This window comes from Branchiostoma lanceolatum, chromosome 1 (assembly GCF_035083965.1).
Source record: "Branchiostoma lanceolatum isolate klBraLanc5 chromosome 1, klBraLanc5.hap2, whole genome shotgun sequence".
NCBI classification, from domain to species: Eukaryota; Metazoa; Chordata; class Leptocardii; order Amphioxiformes; family Branchiostomatidae; genus Branchiostoma; species Branchiostoma lanceolatum.
The window spans coordinates 30,368,760-30,389,520 of NC_089722.1; the positions used below are offsets into that span (position 1 = coordinate 30,368,760).

The 20,761-nt window shown below is 39.9% G+C and overlaps 4 protein-coding genes across 10 annotated transcripts in view; 2 read left to right on the forward strand and 2 right to left on the reverse strand.

Annotated features, from left to right (window-relative positions):
- Window positions 1–3,392, forward strand: part of LOC136448143 (cytospin-A-like) — a 71,847-nt gene extending 68,455 nt beyond the window's left edge. For all 4 annotated transcript variants that reach the window (XM_066447312.1, XM_066447337.1, XM_066447328.1 and 1 more), the window contains one exon: window positions 1,055–3,392. In XM_066447312.1, the coding sequence (XP_066303409.1) occupies window positions 1,055–1,298 (244 nt within the window). In that variant the 3' untranslated portion in view covers window positions 1,299–3,392. The remainder of the gene's footprint in view (window positions 1–1,054) is intronic.
- LOC136448176 (uncharacterized) lies at window positions 1,411–11,122 on the reverse strand. Its single transcript, XM_066447360.1, has 9 exons — window positions 10,938–11,122; window positions 10,107–10,302; window positions 9,471–9,661; window positions 8,362–8,604; window positions 6,966–7,136; window positions 6,533–6,613; window positions 6,017–6,086; window positions 5,518–5,621; window positions 1,411–4,491 (listed from the first exon to the last, which is right to left on the reverse strand). The coding sequence occupies exons 1-9, from the start codon at window positions 10,977–10,979 to the stop codon at window positions 4,141–4,143; spliced, it is 1,449 nt and encodes a 482-aa protein (XP_066303457.1). The 5' UTR covers window positions 10,980–11,122; the 3' UTR covers window positions 1,411–4,140.
- Window positions 11,123–11,450: 328 nt separating this feature from the next.
- On the reverse strand, window positions 11,451–17,423 carry LOC136448180 (serine/threonine-protein phosphatase PGAM5, mitochondrial-like). 2 transcript variants are annotated; one of them, XM_066447384.1, is made up of 5 exons: window positions 17,084–17,423; window positions 15,838–16,016; window positions 14,971–15,194; window positions 13,586–13,716; window positions 11,451–13,124 (listed from the first exon to the last, which is right to left on the reverse strand). In XM_066447384.1, exons 1-5 carry the CDS (start codon window positions 17,392–17,394, stop codon window positions 12,974–12,976), a joined length of 996 nt encoding a protein of 331 aa, XP_066303481.1. In that variant the 5' UTR covers window positions 17,395–17,423; the 3' UTR covers window positions 11,451–12,973. The 2 variants fall into 2 exon arrangements, with proteins under 2 accessions (XP_066303481.1, XP_066303472.1); XM_066447375.1 differs by having other exon boundaries at window positions 13,586–13,719.
- Window positions 17,424–17,581: 158 nt separating this feature from the next.
- LOC136448189 (bridge-like lipid transfer protein family member 2) overlaps window positions 17,582–20,761 on the forward strand; it is a 51,515-nt gene continuing 48,335 nt past the window's right edge. For all 3 annotated transcript variants that reach the window (XM_066447397.1, XM_066447417.1, XM_066447407.1), the window contains exons 1-6: window positions 17,582–17,753; window positions 18,626–18,746; window positions 19,343–19,392; window positions 19,805–19,905; window positions 20,359–20,414; window positions 20,636–20,754. In XM_066447397.1, coding sequence (XP_066303494.1) covers window positions 17,695–17,753; window positions 18,626–18,746; window positions 19,343–19,392; window positions 19,805–19,905; window positions 20,359–20,414; window positions 20,636–20,754 — 506 coding nt within the window. In that variant the 5' untranslated portion in view covers window positions 17,582–17,694. The remainder of the gene's footprint in view (window positions 17,754–18,625; window positions 18,747–19,342; window positions 19,393–19,804; window positions 19,906–20,358; window positions 20,415–20,635; window positions 20,755–20,761) is intronic.

Consider the following 20,761-nt stretch of genomic DNA (forward strand, 5'->3'; position numbering starts at 1 on the left):
AACATCCAGGCTACCATTTTCAGGCTAGTTTCTTTCTTACTTCTTGAAAAAAAGAAAAATACAAAGTTTAACATAGATGCTGTTTTCTCATTGACTAAAAAATGAGACAGAAAAGATTTATTAAAGTCTTTCATTTGTGAACATCATTGACATATGATGGATAGCTGAGAAAAGTTTCCAAAAAGTTTTTATAAAGTGCTTCACCTACGTGCTTAGCCCTTAGTAGACCAAGTTACAAGCAGAAATTTGGTCCACTGAGTTACAGTAGTTCCCTTCCTTTCCAGGGTTAACAATGCCATTCACTTTTCATCTGTCTGACTGTTCTTTTTGTTGGTCATTTCCAGGTTCAGACTGTCTTTAATGCCCTGTTGTTTTCATCTTCATTTGTGCATTTAACTTCCTTTATCTGTTTCCCAGGTTTACACCCAGCTGTTGTCTTTGTATGTCCTGCTTCTCCCTTGCTGCTATGTCTCTCTCACTGTTGTCTGCATTCTTTTTTAAATAGAATACAGATATATTATTTTTACAATTTTGGAGCATTGTTGTTCTGGTATATGATGGTCTCTTACCAACGTTGTCATTTCCCCAGATTAGAATGACAAATGTTTAGGATGTTTGATTGTTCGTAACCACTTCCTACATATTTGATTTTGTCATAGTTTTAAAAATAGTTACATTGAAGCCTTGTTTTGTACCATTTATGATTATATGTGTGTATGCTAGCATTCGAGTTCAGGTAGCTACTAGTACAGTTACATTAAAAACAAGCTTTTCTGGGCCACGGCTATTTTTCTTAAATTTCAGCATCCAGAAGTTTAATTGGTCCCATTTTGCAGTCTTTTCTACTCATTGGTAAATGATTTTTGATTTTGTTAAGCCATAGGTTAGATTAGTAAAAATTTAATATTCATTGTAGTAAGATAGCTCATTAGGTTTTCATGTTTCTCTCATAACATTTTTAACTACAGCATTGTATCTATACACTTAATTCATCCGCTAACAGTATGTTTTTGGCAATGAACTTTTGATAAAGATGATTTGATTTTGCGTCTAGGAGTGAAGCGGACATCATGCCCCTCCTGGAAGTACAGGACATGTTGGACATGGGAGCCAAACCCGACTGGCGGTGTGTCTTCACGTACGTCCAGTCACTCTTCAACAACCTCAGGAGACTAGAAGCACAGGGTTTGGTACCACGGGGAGGGGAAAGACACCAACCGGTAGACAACGATGATAGTGATGACGACAATGAACCGCCGTTATATGTAGCTGCTTCCGTCAAAGTGAAGACGTTTTAAAGAGTGATGCTTATTATCTTTTACACACTTAAGAACTTACGTATGCTGGAAAACTTGTGACCTTTTGCTCAAGCAGCAATTTCTTGAAACTTTTGGGCTTTCTTTTTTGGTGTTTTCAAGCCATAGTATGTAAGGTAACAGGATTCTACAAACGTACAGATTTTGAAACTAGTTTTTAGTAGTAACTAATTGAAACTGAATTTGCATTTCTGAACTTTTATATAACTGTGCAGTTATGATATGATGAATAAAACATTGTATTGCATTTGAACAATTGGTCACCAGCAGCATACAAGTACATGTAATATAGACATACATTTGTACACTATGGTTATGACTGTCAAATTTTGAGACAGAGCACATCTTTGAGAGAAGTGCACTGAGTGTTGCAATATGAAATGATATCTTATACCACTGCATGTGCCTTTTAACCTTAAACACACTGAAGTAGCTGTCTGGCTACCAATTCTGTAATTAGTTACGGGGTTAGGTAGCAAGGAGAAGGTTAAATAATGTATGTGTTTGGATATGTGAAATAGCGTAAGGACTCTGTAAATGTGCAAGAGAAGCGTTTTTCTATCCAAGCCAATGAACATACATATATAAGCTGTCGAAACGACTTTTGAGAATCATGCAACTGTTGAAGATTGGACTTGATTTATGGATACAAAAGTTTTTACCTTGAAGAATTGTGGTACGATGATTGTTATGCAGTTGATGTAACAGGTTATAGAGTGTACTGAAGAAGGGTGACGAGTTTTATAAGTTTGAATACCTGTTCATCAACAGCTGATGCCAACATTAGGTAGAAATCGAATCTGCATGTCATGTATGCCTCCTAGTGGTTGTACAAGGAACTGCAGCACACCTGTACATAGTGCAAGGCACACTCTGTATTCAACTATGTTATTTTGATACATTGTTGCAGTAAGTTCAATGGATTTGTACCATAAGGCAATGTTTTTAACACGTCAAGTTTTTATATTACCATGTATAGAAGGAGGTATGTCTTTTATTATTTACCCAACCCATTTAAACATTGAATTTTACTGGACAAGATGCTTGGTCAAAATAGGTTTATACAGATTTATACATTAGTGACAGATGTCTGGGGAATGAAATATTTTAACTTCTTCGTGTACATGTTAGATAGACATCTGGGCAGTTTAAACAGGTATAACTGCAAATCATTAGATTATTAGGGGAAGTGACAGCTACTATACCTTGTGGTACACTCACTCACTATCCGGTAAATGAGAGTTAAATGGGTCTGAGATGAAACATACTTCTGTCAGCCTCAAGACATTTAGTCTCATAGATTAGGCAGTAATGCAAACAAAGCAATAATCCTGTATACGTTCAGGACTACTGTACAAAGGCACTCTGTAATGTAATATCACAGTGTTATGTAATATCAGGAAATATTCAAGCAGCTGGTGACAGAAAAGTTCCCCATGGGATTTGCAAAACTAGACTTGCTGAAGAAAATCTTCCAAGATGGAAAATTACATGTATTTTCTAATTTTGCACTGCTAAATTCATGTAATCAAAAGGGGACAAAGAACATTAATGGCTTTTGTGGGTAGAGATCTAAAAATGACACACAGATCTAGAGATCTAGAAATGGCACACTGATCTAGAGATCTAGAAATGGCACACTGATCTAGAGATCTAGAAATGGCACACTGATCTAGAAATGGCACACTGATCTAGAGATCTAGAAATGGCACACTGATCTAGAGATCTAGAAATGTATTTCATGACTCTGAAAAAAGGGGATTTTTGTGGACAGCTGAAAATGACACGTGAGTAAAACAGTTGGGAAGGTTTTAGAAATGTATCTAATGTAAGAGGAGCTCATTACAGTGTAAATACGTGCAAAATGTCATAGAGTTATTACCACGAGATAGACATATAGGAGCTGAAGTGTTATTGGAAGCTTTTTTATGAATGTTATACCTTTATTATCTACACCTCACCAGAGGGTCTCCAAATGCACCATGCATGGAGTGTTCAATACCACACTTTTGTGCACCGTTTCGCTTCTACGGGGAAGCATGAATGATTATGAATAAAAGCCATGAAGTGATGGAATCATGCTGTGATTGTTTGTAAGATGTGATATATAGGTTTCATGAATGAATAAACACAGGTTAGAGTTAAAATCCTCCCACACCATAAGGTGTATAGGGTGGGGCCCATCTCCGTTTCATAGCCCTGGGCCACACTGGGGTGCAATCACTGCAGCAGTGGAGTGTGTTTAACTTCCATGCTGTTTCATAAGTATGTAACTTGTTGCCATTTTTATAAAGTCTTTGGTATAACTCAATGCGCCTCTTGTCCAGAGTGGTTCCAAGTAATCAGAACCAGATAAGTGAACACAATTGAAGTTATCACATGGTACTCTGTAGTGCACAAACCTTTATCACTCCACAAACTTCAATTACAATTAGGGACTGGTGCATGTTAAATGGAACAAATCAAATAAATAGCAATAACATTACTTTACACAGACCATTTTGTTATCTCATTTCATTTTCACACCTCCAAAACATGTTTTAAGGCATTTTACAGATTTTAACTTACAGCTGTGTGAACACTATTTCTCTTAAACTCTTTGAATTAGAAATTGAACTACATGTATCAGCAAACATAGCAGAACATATCATTCATCTGTTACATCAAAAAATAATTTTTATGACTACTCTTGAACCATTAAGACATCTACTTTAACTTATATACAACTATGTCTTACATATGATTCAAAACATTAGCCTTTTAATCATCTTTTATACAAAATATTGGTTATATCTCTAAGCAATCTCTAAACAACAACAACACTTCACGGACAGTCTTTTCGCCTTTTGTTGGGTTCTTCTAACAGACCTTCCTCTGCCTTCCTCTTGTCCAAGCTAACATTAATACCGTCTACAAGCAGCTGATGCGAATCTTCCCCCACATCCATGATGACGTTAGAACTCTCCGAGACCCCGTTGGAAGCCATTAACTCTCTGCTATCATTCTCGGACCCGTTTGCGTCCCCGTGCATGTTGTGCGTTACGTACAGAGTCTGAAATTGAACCTGTTGCTGTCCCAGTTGTGAGCTAGTTGTGACGGACTCAACGTTCTCCTGTGACGTGGCAGTTCCAGAGTCTGATGGGGACAACATGGTCACCAGGATGGGGTGAGAAGCCTGGCATGGAGAGAAAAAAACGCAATTAATCAAAAGACAATGTTGTGCAAATATTTCAATTCAAAACTTTGATGACTATATAAACACCTCATACATGTACATGTATATACATGTATAGTATTACTGGAAGATCGTCACATAAGATTTAAATTTCTGACTGCTAGCTTCTCTGATCAGGTTATGTGATATTCTGTGGTTATCTTGAACAGCAAAGCAATAGCTTCTGGCTTTTCATTACAATACTTCCACAGCAAATAAATGGTTACAAAAAACAATACTTTGAAAGTTTGAGTTGACATACCCCAAGACAACATTACGTCTCTTAATTTGCTCACTAATCGGTGACACTACTACTACAGTACATGTAAGTATATGTACCGGTATGTTCCCTAAGGGTTGTTACTTTCTAGATATGTCATATTGCACATAGCTGCATTATTCTCTCTCTCTCTCTATCCAATTTAACGTCTTTTGTTCCCCATCATCTGGGGGTTAGACGTGCTTGCACATTGATGGGGAAGCCCCAGAACTCCTCATCAAGTGCAAGTCCTTTTTTGTAGCAAGAGTTTTTACGGCTGGATGCCCTTCCTAACGCCAACCCAAACCCTACTGCTGGGCTTAGGACATGGGAAATGTGTGTTAAGTGCCTTTCCCAAGGGCACAACGTCTGGGTGCATGTCCGGACATGTCTGGGTACTCCACTGGGGATTGAACCTGGGTCTTTTTGGTTCATAGCCGGATGCTCTGCCACTGTGCTACACATTGTTCTAATTATTACAAGTTAGAATCCTGTCTACTACAAAAGTAAAAACATGACTACTAAGTACAACATGTACAGTGTTGGGTAGCCTGTACCAGGCTCCGCGGATTGCAGGAAAAATAGTAGAAATTGTCCAAATAGAGTGAATAGTATACTAAGGGAGTTGGCTATGAAGAGAAGGACAATAGGCGACCCACTCTATTTGGCCGATTTGTACTATTTTTCCAGCGATCCGCGGAGCCTGCTAGAGGCTAAGTGTTCAGTACCTGTTGCTTTCCCTGGTCCACCTGCCGGAGGAGGGCCACCTGCTGTTCCAACAGCTGTCTGTGCTCCCTGTTCAGTTTGTCTATCAACTCCTGGACCTGTGTGTCTGTGGAGTCATGAAAAACAAAGCTTTGAGTTATTTATAATATTCAGGGTCTAACAGGTGCAACAAGTTCATAACTGAGACAATATTCATAACTACTTAAACTCAAATGTACTGATCATTAAAATGATCATTTCCTTTCGTAGCTAATCTATTTTGCTACAGAAGGGAAAAGAAGGTTTTCACTATGTTTTAGGTTTGGGGTTGAAACAATTCTGTAGTACAGTAGTAATATGTTGAAAGAATATAGTTGCAGTGTCATGGCTTTGCGGTGGAGAGGTCAAAAGTTTCAAGATTAACTGTAGTGGGGTATGGCTATAGTAGATGCATCAATGGTATAGGAATGCTAACATTTACATGCACATGCACATGTATATCCTACCAAAAGGTTCACAGACCTTCAGGTTGCTCCTGCTGACTTCTCTGTCTGTCAGACAAACTGGGACTTGAAGAGGAAAGGTCTTGCACCTGTATACATAAACGTAAATATAAACAAGACAAGTTGGTGTATGATCAATCATGAAAATCTACCTGTACAATGAATAAAAGTCTGAACTATGTTGAAAATGTTACAGTATTGCAAATGTAAAACGGACAATAAGGTGGATAGTGAGTGAGTGACCGACATTCCTAGTTGCCCATCTATTCCTTGCACTTGCTGTTTTAAATTTGGAATACACCCAACAGGACAGAAAGAGCTGGAGTTCAGTAATCAAACACTGACATTGACTGTATGTACGTCTTAACCTTGCGACAAACGCAATAATAGCTAAGCAATAACAGCAATCAGACCCTTCTAGTGCCTAGTGGCACAAAGGACCCTCCTTGCTGTTTCAGTAGCAGGGTACTAGTATACTTTACAGGGAGGGGTTGCAAGTGAATGAGTGACACTCATAGTTGCAGATTCCTCTCACCTGCTGTTTCAGCTGTGCTATCTCCTCGCGCAGCTGCCTCTCCATGTCCTCCCTGTCCACCTGCAGCTGCTGGTTCTGCGCCTGTGTAGGGAATGGTAGTTTGATGTTACTGTTAGTAGTTTAGGATGCTGCTGTGGGCGAGGACGATGTTTAGGAGACGACGGACGGCGGTAAAGACGACTTACAGGACACCGCACAGAGACGATGAAAAACACGACTGCATCCTGTGAATCCTCAAACTTAACTCTCTATTTCAAACGTGCAAACGTGATCGGTAAACGTTGACATTTGAACGTCGAACGGTGGATCACGTTCTCAGGTACAGACGTGTTAAACGGCCGTTTTTCAAGAAACAACATTTTCAGATATGGACGTGTAGAAAGGCCATTATCTAATTCTATGTTATAACATGCGATAGGAATCATTCTCACACCTGCAGCTGTTCCACCTCCGCCTGCAGCTGTCTGCGCTGTTCCAGCAGCCGGAGGATGTTGTCCTGCGTCAGCGTCCCCTCAATGTCCTCCTGCGACAGGCTGCTGGTGTCCACCATGTCGGACTGGGCTTCGTAACTCACAACCTCGCAGTGCTCGGCACCCAGGTCTCCCTAGGTAGAAAAAAGGTAAAGAGGTGAAGCATAATGCTTTTTCAAGTACTATACTAGTAGTGGCGCAATGTGGCTTTGCTATGGTTCGCATTTTCGGCCAAGGACATTAGGTCACCCCTACTCTTCTGGATAATTAGTGTGTTAGGTTCTTTTACCTGCAGAGATTTGCTGCTTGAGGCTTATGCCTCATTTTTACAGCTTTACATTTTTTGTGCACGTCACCATCTGAAATGACAAATGCCATCTTATACAATGTATAACATGTCCGAGCATCCTTGGAGGCAGTACAACATTGTTTGTTTGTTTGTTGTGCATAACCAGTAAACCACCTTTAGGCGTAGCACACCAGTTTGGTACAGTAAGTACAAGCTGCGTAAGACTGGACTGTAGAGTTTAATTCACTCGCACCGGGATGGACCCATACTCTTTTCAAAAAGTATGGTGGGTTCTTTAAATAACTGTGTTGTGGCTCTCCTCAAAGTGAAACACTCAGGCTTTACCTAAAATCCACAAGGACGTCCCCTTTTATCAGCACAAAACGTGGCGTCGCGGTGGCGTAGTGGCAGGGTGTTTGGCCCCAGAACCCAGAGATACCGGGTCCGAAGCCCAGGGTTCCCTGATTTGTCCCGTTGACATTGTGGCCTTGGGAAAGGCACTTTACGCGACTTTCCCCACTTTCCTCAGGTGAAAATGAGTACCTAGCTTTGGTTAGGGATGTCCCTCGGATAGGACGTTAAATGGAGGTCTCGTGTTTGAGGAGAGCAATACCTCAAGCACGTTAAAGAACCCAACACACTTATCGAAAAGAGTAGGGGTCCTTCCCGGTGTGAGTGGATCATATAAATCCCTCCGGATATGCAGCTTGTACTCTTCAGTACAAACCTGGTGTGTTACGCCTTGATGCGGTATACCGGGTATGCCATACAAACAAACAAAACTTACAAACTATACGAAGCTAAAAGTCTGTTCCAACACAATGCAGAAACAACTTGCTAAATTTTTGGCTGGACCTTTAGGATTGTGAAACAACTTTAATATTTGATGAATAGGACAATGGTTGATTTAGTGACTGAATTTCAGTCTGGCATGTTTTGTCATTATCATCAATATAGAACACAATAGAACTGAATAACTTTTCGAGGACACCTTATCAATAGGGAAGTAATGATATTATGGCGTTCAAACATTCACCATTTTTCGGCTGATGACATGATCTCTAACATACCTGAGCATTTTCTGGGATGAGGACGTACGTCTGACCATCTGTAGTAGCCACGATCTCATTGGCTGCCACACCGTTGGGCACGGCGCTCTCTCCCTTGCCGTCATTGGTCAGCTGAGCGGTTGTCATGACAGCCTCTGTGAGGACGGGATGGATGCTGGAGAACTGGGAGGTGGTGGTGGTGAGGGCATGGGTGGCACTGCCTGCTTCCAGTAAACTGTCGCCTGGCTCGGGGTCTATCAGTTCCTAGAATTGAAAAAAGAAGAAAGTGTAACATTTTTTTGTATCATTTTCACAATATGTACTTGAGAGATTATCATAATGAATGGGCTGCGATATACCAGACTTTCAGACTACACCATTTTAATTTCTTGGTTAACGGAATTTAAAAAAAATGCTACATTGGAAAATCAACAGGAAAACAGAATCTCAGAGGAAAGTTTGTACGTTAGTGCACACAATTTCAGGGAGTGAATAGGGTCAGGTGCAAGTTGCCTTCTGTTTTCAGGATTTTTTGTTGTTGCTAGAATTAAAAACAAAAATCCATTAACCAAGAAATTAGATTGGTGTGGCCTAATGAATGGGCTGCAAAATACCTGACTTTCAGTCGGGGAAAACAAGCTTGGTAAGACTCTTACTAAGAGTTGCAATATATTTTTGGCAATTTAAACTTCTAGTAAACTGTCACCTGGCCCTGGGTATATCTGTTTCTGTAATCAACAAACGAAAGAAAAGAAAATATAATTTTTTTCCTATTTCTCGAACAATATTTCAATGATTGTCATAATGAATGGGCTACGAAATACCTGACTTTAAGTAGGGAAAAACAAGCTTAGAGTTGCAAATTTTTTGCAATGTTACTTTCAAGCAATAAATGTCTTATAACCAAAATCCAGTAAGATGGAATTCTTACACCTATGATGATGTTCAATTCGTTCATGTACCATTGTGTTATGATATGTAATGGAAAATTTTGGATATCTTTAGCAATTTCTATAATACTATATGTTAACTTCATTGTTGGGGTGAATTTGTATTTGCAGACATTACTGAAAGTAAGTTGTTAGCAACTTGTAAAAAAGAAAGAGGTCTGAAACAATATGTGAACGTACGTTTGGAATCTGTATCTGGAAGGTTGTCTGTGGATGGCGGAAGTGAGTCTTGTAGTGTTTGACGGCCTCATCTCTCCTGTTGAAGCCATTCCTGCACCTGTAGCAGTGCCAGTGAGCACCCTTAAACCGCTTCTCGCCTTTAATGACTCCGACAATTTCACAGGACTTGCAGCATCGCAGGACCTTTAACCCTAGAAAGGTCAAAGCACAGCGGAAAATGATCAAGATTTATACATGTCACTTGAGTAAACGTCTTTATAGAAATAGCATTATTGTTGCTGATGTCAAAAAAAGTGAAAATTAAGTTCAGTTGGGATGGAATCAAAGATATGACGGTTACATGTATGATAATTATCCATTTCCCAAATGTTGTAAGTCTGCCTAAAATGACTATGTAAAACTAACTAATAGTACATTGTACTACAGGTGGACCAAAAATGAGCTAAAATATTCTAGCAAATTCCATTCAGGTAGGTTCATTCATACATATATCTAGTATTTTTGCCCTTTTCTGTTGCCTTTTTACAAAAGTCTTTTGAGTACGTTTTTTCTCTGTTTTCAGTTAGAAGTTTTACGTAATACATGTAGGTATATACATAACAGAGTTGTACAGCTAGAAAACATCAGTTTTAGTACCAGCAAACTCGATGCTCTTGTCCACATGCTTGACTCTGAAGTGTGCTTTGAGGATGACGGGGTCTCCATACGAGTCTACCTTCGTACAGAGCGGACAGTGGTAGTGTACGCTGTTCCTGTTGGTACAGGTCTGGTCGATACACGACTGCGGCGTATAGTTCAACTCCGTGCCCTTTAGTCGAACAGATGGATGTGTCTGCAGGAGATGATAGAATCATTATCTATAACAAATTGTCTCCAGTCTCATATAGGATGACACTTAGTTTCGGATAAATCCACCACTTTGAAAAACAGTGGGTTTGTGAGATATCTAGAGCAGCACCCCCAGGTATGCACAGTTTAGATAAAAAGGAGTGCATTATACTGGCAGACGTTGGATTAGAGATCTCTTTGAACATATCTTTTCAGGGTGGCGAAAATCATGTACCCTGGTGGGTATATAACCTCATACCTCAAAATGACATGAGGCTTATCATTCCCCCTCTTTATGGATTTTCGTGCAAATGCCCCAGGCCCTAACCCCCCCCCCCCCCAAGATTCTTCCAAGATAAAGACCGTCCCTTACACATTTTTTCACCCCCCTCCCCTTTCAACTCAAAGCGAAATCTCCACATCCACAGCTATACAAAACAGTCCTGCATTTTACAACAAACGCATCTTAACGTTATTATCATAATCTTATACATCACACATCTGATCATAAGCTCAAATCTGCAGACGACATATTGTGGACATTTTTCACCAAGAAGCCAGAAGACGGCGGCATAAAAATTCTGCCTCTTCGAATCCCGTTATAAATATTTCTCACAGCATCCTCTATCAACTACTTACTTGAATCGCTCCTGGGTTACCCTGGGTTCTTATGATTTCCATTCTTCGCTACTGCGTGCCCGATTTGTGCCAAAGTTTCCCGGACAATCTCATTTTAAAAACACCACCTCTGTGAAGAAAATCACCAATTTGGTGACATCACGGAACGGCAGGTCGGCGTGACGTCACTGTGACGTTTTTCACCCGTCATCCAACAGGGCCGACCAGTCCATTCTAGATGAAGGGGGTTTCGATATTTCTGTATTTCCCCAAAACGGGCCTCTTATTTTTAAAAGACCCAATACTGGCAATAGACCGATCACATAGCCCTGCAAAGCACGATGAAAACGGAGAAAGGCAAAATAAAAGCATAGAAATGGGAATATTTTACCGGTACGCAGTCACTCTCTTATTGGTTGGGTGAACTTGAATTTGTTCATGGACAGGGCAGGTCTTTAATACCCCTTACCCTTTGTGATTGTTTTTGGACACTAATTCAAAACCACCAATGAGAGACTATGAGACCATGACCAGTTCAGTGTAAATCACTTTATTTCATCCACAGTTAACCAGGAAGGCCATCTAGAATCTTTCACAAGGTGCAGTTTTATTCTTCACACTGGGTCTGAACAATAGTACAAGTGCTCCCCCTAGCAATACACTTTCAAACTGCAACAACAAAGGTGATCATGTTTTATTGTAGGAAAAAAGGAGATTCTGAAGAAAAATGTTTCTATCAGGGTTGTAAAGAATCATAAAGTAATAAATCTCACTATGGCCTTATATGTTAGCACCAACATACCAGCAGCAAATATTTTACAAATCTTTGGCTCCTTTTGAAATGATAATTGAAATGATAATTTACCTTCATACTCAAGCCATGAAGCACACATAGATGAACTCAAACAAGGAAGACTGAATACTACATTTGGAAGTGCAGTACTGTTGTTAAAACAAGGGTTCACCAATATAATACCCTACACTAAATCATACCATATACCATACTACAATGGCTATTCATACCAAGTAACATTTGTGCATTCAAAGAAAATCCCACGTACACTAACCACAGGTACATGTGTATAAATAGGATAGATGACATGATATACAAAATGTACTTAACAGCCAGATGCAGTGTAAAAAAAAAACTTTAAGTGGATACATTCCCACTAAGCCCAGTCTGTATCTAACATACAAACAAATTGGTACAAACTTCCAATACACTTTATATAATTATCAAATACAGGTATTTCTCTACTACTCAGCTTATACCACATTGAGGGCAACTTTGGTACAAAAAGCAGAGAGTCACATGTATGTTTGTCATACACTCTCATTTCTATTTGCATCAAAGTCTACGAAAATACAGTATCATACTTCTAAAATCTTGCTGCAAAAGTTGTTTAAAATGTAAAGAACAGGCAACACTATACATCTGGGAAGACACTCTAAATCCATAAAACTTCAGAATTTGGGCAAACTGTATATTTTGTAAAGATGTTTCCTTTTTAGTTTTCTTTAGTTAAGAAGGTACATGCCTGCATGGTGGCCAGGAAAAGTGCTACAAAGACTCTCTCAAGGCATCTTTGAAGGCCTCCAACATTAAAACTGACACATGGGAAGAAGATGCAAAGGATCGACTACTGTGGCGACGTGCAGTCCGAGATGGCGTCATCACATGTGAAGAAGCTAGGAAAGCTGCCGCCCAGCAGAAAAGGAGAGCCAGGAAGGAACGGAAAGCCAACCCCACACAGAACACAACACAGATCCAATGCGAACATTGTGGACGGAGGTTCAAGGCCAAAATTGGACTCTATAGCCACATGAGGACACATGCGACCCAACCAAATGATGGATGACTACAGCGGTCCTCGTCAGGTTGACGGACAAACCAACACTGTATCATGATGTAACATCATCAGTAAGTATCAGATAATGTTATTGTCGTCCCCAAAACAAATTTCTTTAAAGTTTTCCAGATTTAGAGTGTCTTTCTGGATTTAAAGTATTGTCTGTTATAAGCAATAAAGCTGGCAGCAGCTTCTTGATATCAGCGGCTATGATGTCGTGAGTTTGTCCACGGGAATGTGGCCGCTGTCCCCTAGCGCCTTCAGGACGACCCTGCCGTTGGGACGTACCGTCAGCCACGTGATGCTCCCGTGGTTCAGACTGATGCGTAGCCAGGCTTCTGGTGGGAACTGCAGCGCTCTAACCAAGATGGCGGAAAAAAAAAAGTTCAGCCTTTGTATGTTCGTGAATATTAGACATCCTGGTCAGGAAAAGAGGAATAAAATTGAATCTTTACTACTGGATTAATACATTTGTAAACTCAGACGTTTCAAGCGCCCGTTCAGCAAGAAATGTTTTTTCACGATGTGGTGTTTTGAATTTGATAGCAAAGAAGACACTGGTGTCAATACATTTGATGTATAGTATCAATATTTGAGGCACTATAAGAAAAATCAATGTTGGTGAAAAATGCCAAATGTTTACAATACTCTACATGGAGTTCCTTTGTGATTTCAATTTGTCAGACTTTTTCTGTGTGGTCTTGTTACTTTTGAATAAACCTCTTACGTCGGAATTATTAACAACTAAAGTACTTGTAAATGTAGTTATTGCAATGTGGAATGGCACTATGTTGTGTAGTGCACTGTACACATACATACCTGCAGACAAAGTATCGTATGACGTTGGCATGACAGACAAAAACTTCGTAACTGTCCACGGTTTGCTCCGCATCTGCCCTGTGGACATACTTCCTGAAAGCTGCCTCAATTCGAGCGCCGTCCTCGTAGAACTGCTGCAACACACAAAATAGTCACACTCCTACTACATCTCCATGGTAACAGAACCCAATCACCTTTGAACTAGTTAGGCCACACCAATTTGATTTCTGGTTTTCTCGGAATTTTCGAAAAAATGCTAAATTGGAAAATCAACATGAAGTCAGAATCTCAGAGGAAAGTTTGTACTTTGGTGCACACAGTTTCAGGGAGTGAACATGGTCAGGTGAAAGTTTTCACCCCAGCTTTCTGTTTTAATGATGTCCTTGTGCTAAAATTAAGAAAAAATCTGTTAACCAAGAAATTAAATTGGTGTGGCCTTACATGAAAATAAATGTCTTTTTAACTGCTTGGGTATAAAAAGTCACGACTTTTGCTTTTTCTGCTCACTTTCAGCATTATTGGAACAATTTATTACTGTATACAATTTAATTGAATGAATGCATACCAGTGTGTCCTGAACATATAGTATTACCATAGACTGTTTGTGATTGCACTTTCATTATATAACCAGCATCAGTATCCTTTGATTTATGAAGTATTTTTCTGGGGCCAGGAAAAACAATAATGTGTCTTCTTTAAAACTTTACATTTCATAGAATGAATGCATACCACTGGCCCCTAAACATGATGGTGATGATGGCCGTTTTCCCTTGAACTCTTGAAAAATGGCCAAGGGCGAAGAGAATGTAATCTTTCAATCAACTTGTTAAAAAAGGTTTTTTTTTAAAAAAGATGGTTTCTTTGCTTCCTGTACATACAGTATTTTCATAGACTGCTTCTGATTGCACTTTTATTACATAACCAGCTTGAGCATCCATTGATTCTGCACCTTTTTTACCAGGAAACACAACAATGTGTCTTCTTTTATAATCTTCACATCTAACTGAATGGATTATTTGTGAGTCGTGACTGCACTTTTGTCATTAACTCAGCACCGGTATCCTTTGATTTTTGCAGTCTTTTTTTAGATCAGGAAAAATAATAATGATTCTTTTAAAAAGACTCTTCGTACACAACTAAGTGATTTATTCAACCAAAGTTTCAGTGACCATCTGTCACCTTCCTCAGGGCAATTCTGACTTATTCACATTGCCCTCCCGAATGCCGCTTACATATGTATTCCCGATCACTTGGTTGTGTACAAAGAGTCTATTTGCGTCGATGAAGGTTAGAGACCTCTCTGGGAAAGAGTCTTTTTATTCAGTGACTTACCAACCTGATAAACTATTCGTAAAATATTGAAATAATGCATCTTCTTTACTTACAGAAGGTTCCGGTCTCCAATGGCCTATGGGGGGTTCTGGAGGGATGGGTGCCCCCTCCCGCAGCAACTCACAACTCTTGGAAGGCACCTTGGGAAGAAAACCTGAGATGATCTGTGCGGTCTCCATCGCACGCGTCATTGTGGACTGTATAACGAGGTCAAAGTCACCGAGTTCCTTACTCAGCTCCTGTAGTCTTTTCCCTGTGAAAGTCGCCTGTTCTTTACCTACAAAACGGAAAATGAAAAGTATACATATGGTGGTACTGGTAAGGGAGATGGTGAAAATGATACTTATTGAAATGTTACCGGTAGTCACCATTCAATGTCAAAAATTCCAGTTCCTTACAATGCTATGCACTGTTCTAGCAAGCATAGTTTGAGCCTTTTGCTGTGATTTGATCCCATATGCTGTGATTTAGGGCCCTACGCTATCTTTCAATGCCCAATGTCCTACAATGCCACATCACCTTTTAATATATACAATGTATCACGGAGAAGCCATCTAACAAATAAGCAACTCTATGGCTCTCTGCCAACCATTTCATCAGTAGCCCTGGCGGGGCATGTTGTTCGCAGTGATGAACCTGCTGGGCCACTAATGCAGTGGCTACCCAAGGGAAAACGTAAGAGTTGGAAGACCTCACACTACTTTATTGACATTAATTGAAAGAGACACTGGACTCTCAGGTTCTGCATTATTATCCGCCTTGAAGTTGAAGGACAGATCGTACTGGAAAAACGTTATTGATTGTATCTCACTGGAGTAAATCCGGAAGAATAATGATGATGATGATGATATACAGCCTTACGGGCCTGGTGGTACCAGTAATAAACCTGCTATATAAAATCCACGAAACAGCAGCAGTACCTAGCCCTGTTAGTTTCCTCCCCTCATCGCTCTTGGGACCCATGTCATACTGCCCATGTCTGATGAAGATGAGGTGCCTGTTGGCCTTGGACTTGACTGCCTCCACCTTCACGTTGTACTCGTTGGAGTCCTTCTCATCTTCTGTCTTTGGGGGCTTCACCAGGCTGCTGGGCTCACGCCTGGGGAGAGAACGAAAGAATGAAGGAATGAGTGAACAAACAAGAGAATCCTTATCAGTGTTCTCGCCAGGCCTTTTCAGCATAGGGGCCCCCTATGCTGTGATTTGGACCCCCTATGCTGTGATCTGGACCCCTATGCTGTGTTTCAACCAGCATAGGGGTGTTTCTTTCTGGGACAAACCTTGTGACCCTTCATAAATCTCATAAAAAGTTCATATTTGGCTTTAGAATGAGGCTGTGACAGAGGAAAAACTCCACAAAATTTATCCCTCAAAATGCATGAAATAATGTCTCATTGGGTTATGAATTTACAAAATTTCCGGGAGAACATCGCGTTAAGTTGGCCTTCTGAAGTTCTGTACCTGACCCCTATGCTGTGAAAAAATCCTGATGAGAACACTGCTTATCATTGTAATTTTCAAAAACTGAAGTGTGAGATATAACGTTACCTATTTACATGTTGGTAGATAGTGGGCACTCTTAATGCAAAGCTTCAGCTATGGCTTGTTTTAGATGTCTTTAACTATTAAATTTAAAGAGTTTTTGTCAGGCTTTCTATTTTGTCAGGTTTCTTTTTGTCCGCCAGCATGGAAAAGCTGAAAGCCTGATACCAATGCTTAAAATGATGTCCAAAACAAGCCAGAGAGCTTGAAGAGTAGATACCGGGTGTGTAGTGATTCTGGTTCTTTTACTTCCTCTTCTTCTTTCCTCATCAGACTCTTTACCAACCCCTTTTGTGGGGTAAACGTAACATGTGCAGATTATGGCAGGGCCTATACTGTTGGTGCCTGTAAGCTATATGGCACAGTCACTGATTCCATTCTTTTAATCTAACATCAAATTTTACAGCGTTGTCCAGTGTTTGAGCACAAGCCATGCAGCACCCAAATACAATTTATGTGTGACCAAATCTGTGCACTAGTACTAAACCGGTTTGTCCTGTTCCTTCAGTTAAAGGTACCACTGGACTAGCTGCCAAAGTACTGTCATATGCGTCCTGGTGGCATGCTATTGATAAAGCAATCCTCTATGTATGTTACTTCTATCCAGATAAATATATAGCCTACCTGTCCCAGTTCCAGTCCCATTCTACACTGGGTTTGAAGTTGGTGGTCCACGATGCACGGAGCGTTGTTCTGTGTCGGTTCTCGTAGCCCAAATAAACTCCAAACGCCACCGCGCCGAAACCACACACTACCTTAGCAGCTCGAGCGTACGCAGAAGGAGGCATGGCGAGGAAAAACAGGCGAGGGTTGGCCAGAGAATTGCTGAAAATGTAGTGAAAGTCGGAAGAGAGATCTCTTGAACAGCCCGCCCCAACCTTCCGCACGTCTTCTTGCTTCCGCACATGAGCGAGGCCCCAAGATGCCCACGGCATAATAATTTTCAGTGCACGAATCAGTGAACAAATTTAACGTTACCCCAGTAAAATATCTTACACAACTATTTTGTACCAAAATTATTATTTTTCCATCATCAAAAATATTTATGGCGTAATAAATTATACATTATTTGATTTATTACGTCATAACTAGGTACTAATTTGGGAGGCAGGAAGTTGTAAACAGTGAGCAGCTAAAATGGGTGGGATGCAAGATGGCTGCCGAAAAAGCTAGAAAATCGACTAGATCCCCAAAATATTAGATTTGCAAGAAATTCTGGCGACATTCGAAAACAGATGGCTAACTTACTTGTGTACGTCGCTATCCTGGTTCCTGTCCTGTGGATTTTGTCCCGGTAAGTGTCACGGTTTAGGGAAAATAGTATTGTGACATATTGTTTACCTCTTATCTTGTCAAATTTAGGTCATTGTGACCCCGTTATAAATTCTGTGGGTAAGAAATCTAAGTGTCATGTAAATCTTGGATGTAGCTATTACATGCCAAGAGATGTAGCTGGAAAAGTAAACTGCAAAGAGTCTGTTCAAGGCACTTGACATTGTCTTGCCATTGGTCTGAATTTCATTATTGACCTTTGAAACTTTAATCAACCCCATGACGTGACATAATTTCCTCACTATGATAAATAATGGTTTATAGGTTATGTATTTTATGTTATCTGAATTGCTCCTGAAATATTTTTCTCAGTGAATTAATGACACCAATAATGTCTTTATAAGCATGTCATTGTAGCTTGCCTTTATATTGAATACTAGTAAATGACAGCAATTTGAGATTCAATCGTTTCTATATTGATATCACAATAAATCACAATCCTAAGGAAGCGTCACAAAATGATGAGGACTTATTGCTTTTGTCTTTTAAATTCTCATCAATCATAGTAAATCTGAAGCAACCTTATTCTCGTTGGCCATTTTTACGGCTTAACTTATAATTTATGACATATGTTATCTGCATTAACATGGCCTGAGATAGTCTGGGTGCCATCCTAATTTGTTTACCACCTACCATACTCGCTAGCTCACTAACTATAGTATGACAGGCCCGGTAAACCAAGGAGGTTTTAATATCTAAACCTCCTTTGGTAAACCAACAAGAATGGCCCCTGGGCTACGTCAAATAAGTTTGCTACTATAGTATCAAATGTATGTAGGCTTAAATGTATCAGCTAGAAAACTAACTAGTAATGAAACTTTATGTTTACCCAAGGGTCCTAGCAGCCCTTCTATCCAAGCTTCTGTCGTCCAAACTGAAGGGACATGTGAATATCGAAGGCATCGGATTCTTCTCACTATGGGGCATTTCTGTCCACTCCAAGAAGTGGCACTTTGTGAGTACATAATATTATGATTGTCGATTCTCTTTACAATGCTAAATTTTCTTCAAACACTAAGGTAAACACGGATCAAATTTTCAACGACCACTGTTGCCTTCTTCAGGATCAATAATGACCAATCACTTCTGAACGAAATCTTGCGAGACTTACCGACACATGACCTTATTGACTCATTGAAAAGTGGATCCGTGTATACCTTGAGTGTTAGAAGATAGTTTAGCATTGTATTATGATTACTAGTACTACCAACACAGATGAGCTTCCATAATAATGGTCAATTCTCATTTACATTTATGTCACACATGGGACACTATAATGTTTGATACCAGTGTTCCAAACCAGTCCAATATTATCAATCGGATTCATACAGGCGTCTAGAAATGGACTTTGTGAGCACTAGGACTGGTACTGAGTTTTAACTTGTTATTACCAACTCTAACTAATCTCACAGCCTCCTTTTGAGCCTTTTGAGGGACACCTTAAAAGAGGGCCAAGGGACCTGAGTGTATCTACTGGTAAAATAGATAAATGAAATAAAAAATGAAATAAATATTGTATCACATGGGCTGTTGTTTCTATCCACTCTACAGGATGTCGACCAAATATGGTTGTCCTGCAAGGTGTTCAAACCTGAGCTCACGTAAGTGCATGTTGCGCGAATTGGTTATACCCTGAAATCTGTATCCCTATAATCCCTATGATATCTGTGTCAGATAAATATAATCTATATGCAGTGAAATGCAACCAATTTCTATGCTAGTACTTGCAGCTTTTTGTGTACATGTGTACAGGACATCATATTTCTCTTCTACAGTGTATGGACATTTTCAATTTGAATGATCAGTAGTGAAAAAAATTGCATGAATGCTTTTCCATAATTTTGATCATGTTAAAAATGTTATAGAACTTTGAAACATTTGAAAAATAACAGCACAACAAATTATGAAAGTATCACTTGAGTTTTTAAGCTAGTCACACTTTTCACATACTAGTAAAACAACCATGCATTGTCCACATGTTTTTTTAGCACCTTTTTTGTTGCATACTTTCAGGCACTTCTTTGCGGTATGTGTTGGGAATATAAAGGTAGAAGTACAGAAACAGGAGGGACAAGGTGTGCAGGAGGAGCCACAGAGTACAGCTCAGGAAGCAGGTGCGACTCTCACAATCTTGTCAAAATGATTGGAAAATGAAAAATGGAGATGACAGATTTCACACCCAAACACATACTGCTATGCAACACTTTAAGCTGCACAGCACAGCACTGAGGATGTATGGTAACGCTGCGCTGTGTATATTGGAAATTGCAGTCACACACACACACACACACACACATGCACGCGTGCACACACACACACACACATGCATGCACGCATGCACACACACACACACGCGCATGTGCACACACGCACCCTCACACACTTAACTCCCATGGGGTAAATCAAGAAGTTCCAGTATGATCTTCAGTCGGAATCTTAAGACTAAGACTAAGAGTGGTGCAAAACTTTGATCACATAATAAACTGGTAATTGATGTATTGACTATGTTGGTCTAAGACTTGCTTCCCAATTTGATTCCATTCACTGTTGTTATTTTGCATACAAAGGAGGAAGAGGTGTGGCCATGACTACCATTGCCTTCGTTGGAACAAGTCTTTTCCAGGTGGATGGAGATTACTTGTGTTTCTTTATAAAACCATACATAAAATACCAATGCACAGAAAAAATACATGTTTCATCATTAATTCTTACTACATGCCTATAATGTTGTGCACCCAAAAGATATTGTGTGCACCTTAATTTTTAGGCTACATATAGGTGCATTAGGGCACCTATTCTCAAAATAAATTTCAAGCCCTAGATGTGTTCTCCCTTTCCATACAGCTTGTTACTCTGGAACTGGAGTCTGTGTTGGTGACGATGTCAGACTTCAAGTTGGTTGACACGACCTCCCAGCTGAAAGTCTCCAAGCTCAGTGTCAAACCAGATGCAGAGGATGACAGGTAAAAC

Coding starts and splice junctions, on each gene's coding strand:
- LOC136448176 (XM_066447360.1), bottom strand. CDS start 10,979: ATGGAAATCATAAGAACCCAGGGTAACCCAGGAGCGATTCAA. Junction 6,614..6,965: donor CGGAGGTGGAACAGCTGCAG/GTGTGAGAATGA, acceptor TTCCCTACACAG/GCGCAGAACCAGCAGCTGCA. Junction 5,622..6,016: donor TCAGCAGGAGCAACCTGAAG/GTCTGTGAACCT, acceptor ATGACTCCACAG/ACACACAGGTCCAGGAGTTG.
- LOC136448180 (XM_066447375.1), bottom strand. CDS start 17,394: ATGCCGTGGGCATCTTGGGGCCTCGCTCATGTGCGGAAGCAAGAAGAC. Junction 16,017..17,083: donor TGGGACTGGAACTGGGACAG/GTAGGCTATATA, acceptor TTCTCTCCCCAG/GCGTGAGCCCAGCAGCCTGG. Junction 13,125..13,585: donor ATACGATACTTTGTCTGCAG/GTATGTATGTGT, acceptor CATCTTGGTTAG/AGCGCTGCAGTTCCCACCAG.